The sequence below is a fragment of the Eimeria mitis genome, genomic scaffold (genome assembly GCF_000499745.2).
Source record: "Eimeria mitis Houghton genomic scaffold, Emh_scaff6163, whole genome shotgun sequence".
NCBI classification, from domain to species: Eukaryota; Apicomplexa; class Conoidasida; order Eucoccidiorida; family Eimeriidae; genus Eimeria; species Eimeria mitis.
The window spans coordinates 1,955-2,381 of record NW_013574367.1 but is presented as its reverse complement, the minus strand read 5'-3'; the positions used below and the strand labels follow the sequence as shown (position 1 = coordinate 2,381).

General features: G+C 47.5%; 1 protein-coding gene across 1 annotated transcript in view; it reads left to right on the top strand.

Annotated features, from left to right (window-relative positions):
- Nucleotides 1-364: 364 nt before the first annotated feature.
- EMH_0086320 (uncharacterized protein) overlaps nt 365-427 on the top strand; it is a gene marked incomplete at both ends in the record, with an annotated part of 640 nt that continues 577 nt past the window's right edge. Inside the window, one exon of the mRNA XM_013501015.1 lies at nt 365-427. Within this exon, the coding sequence (XP_013356469.1) occupies nt 365-427 (63 nt within the window).

Here is a 427-nt window from a genome sequence, read left to right as displayed (position 1 = left end):
CACCAACGGCTCTATAGAGATGCTGACTGCAGGTCCCCAAACCCTAAACCCTAAACCCTAAACCCTAATTTGTAAACCCTAAACCCTAATTTGTAAACCCTAGTTCCTAAACCCTAAACCCTCATTCCTAAACCCTAAACCCTAAACCCTAATTCCTAAACCCTAAGGGAATATTCCACACTCTAAACTCCAGAGGCAACCAATGCTGCAACCAGCGCTAAACCCTAAACCCTAAACCCTAAACCCTCATTTGAAACCCTAAACCCTCAACCACCGCTTCTGCCGAGGTATGAGGCACGATAGAGGATTAGGGTTTAGGGTTTAGGGTTTAGGGTTTGTGCACTTATACCGCAACAGGAGACAAATGAACGGCTTCGTCCCCAAACGAACCATCCAGAGGCAGCAGCAGCAGCAGCAGCAGCAGCAA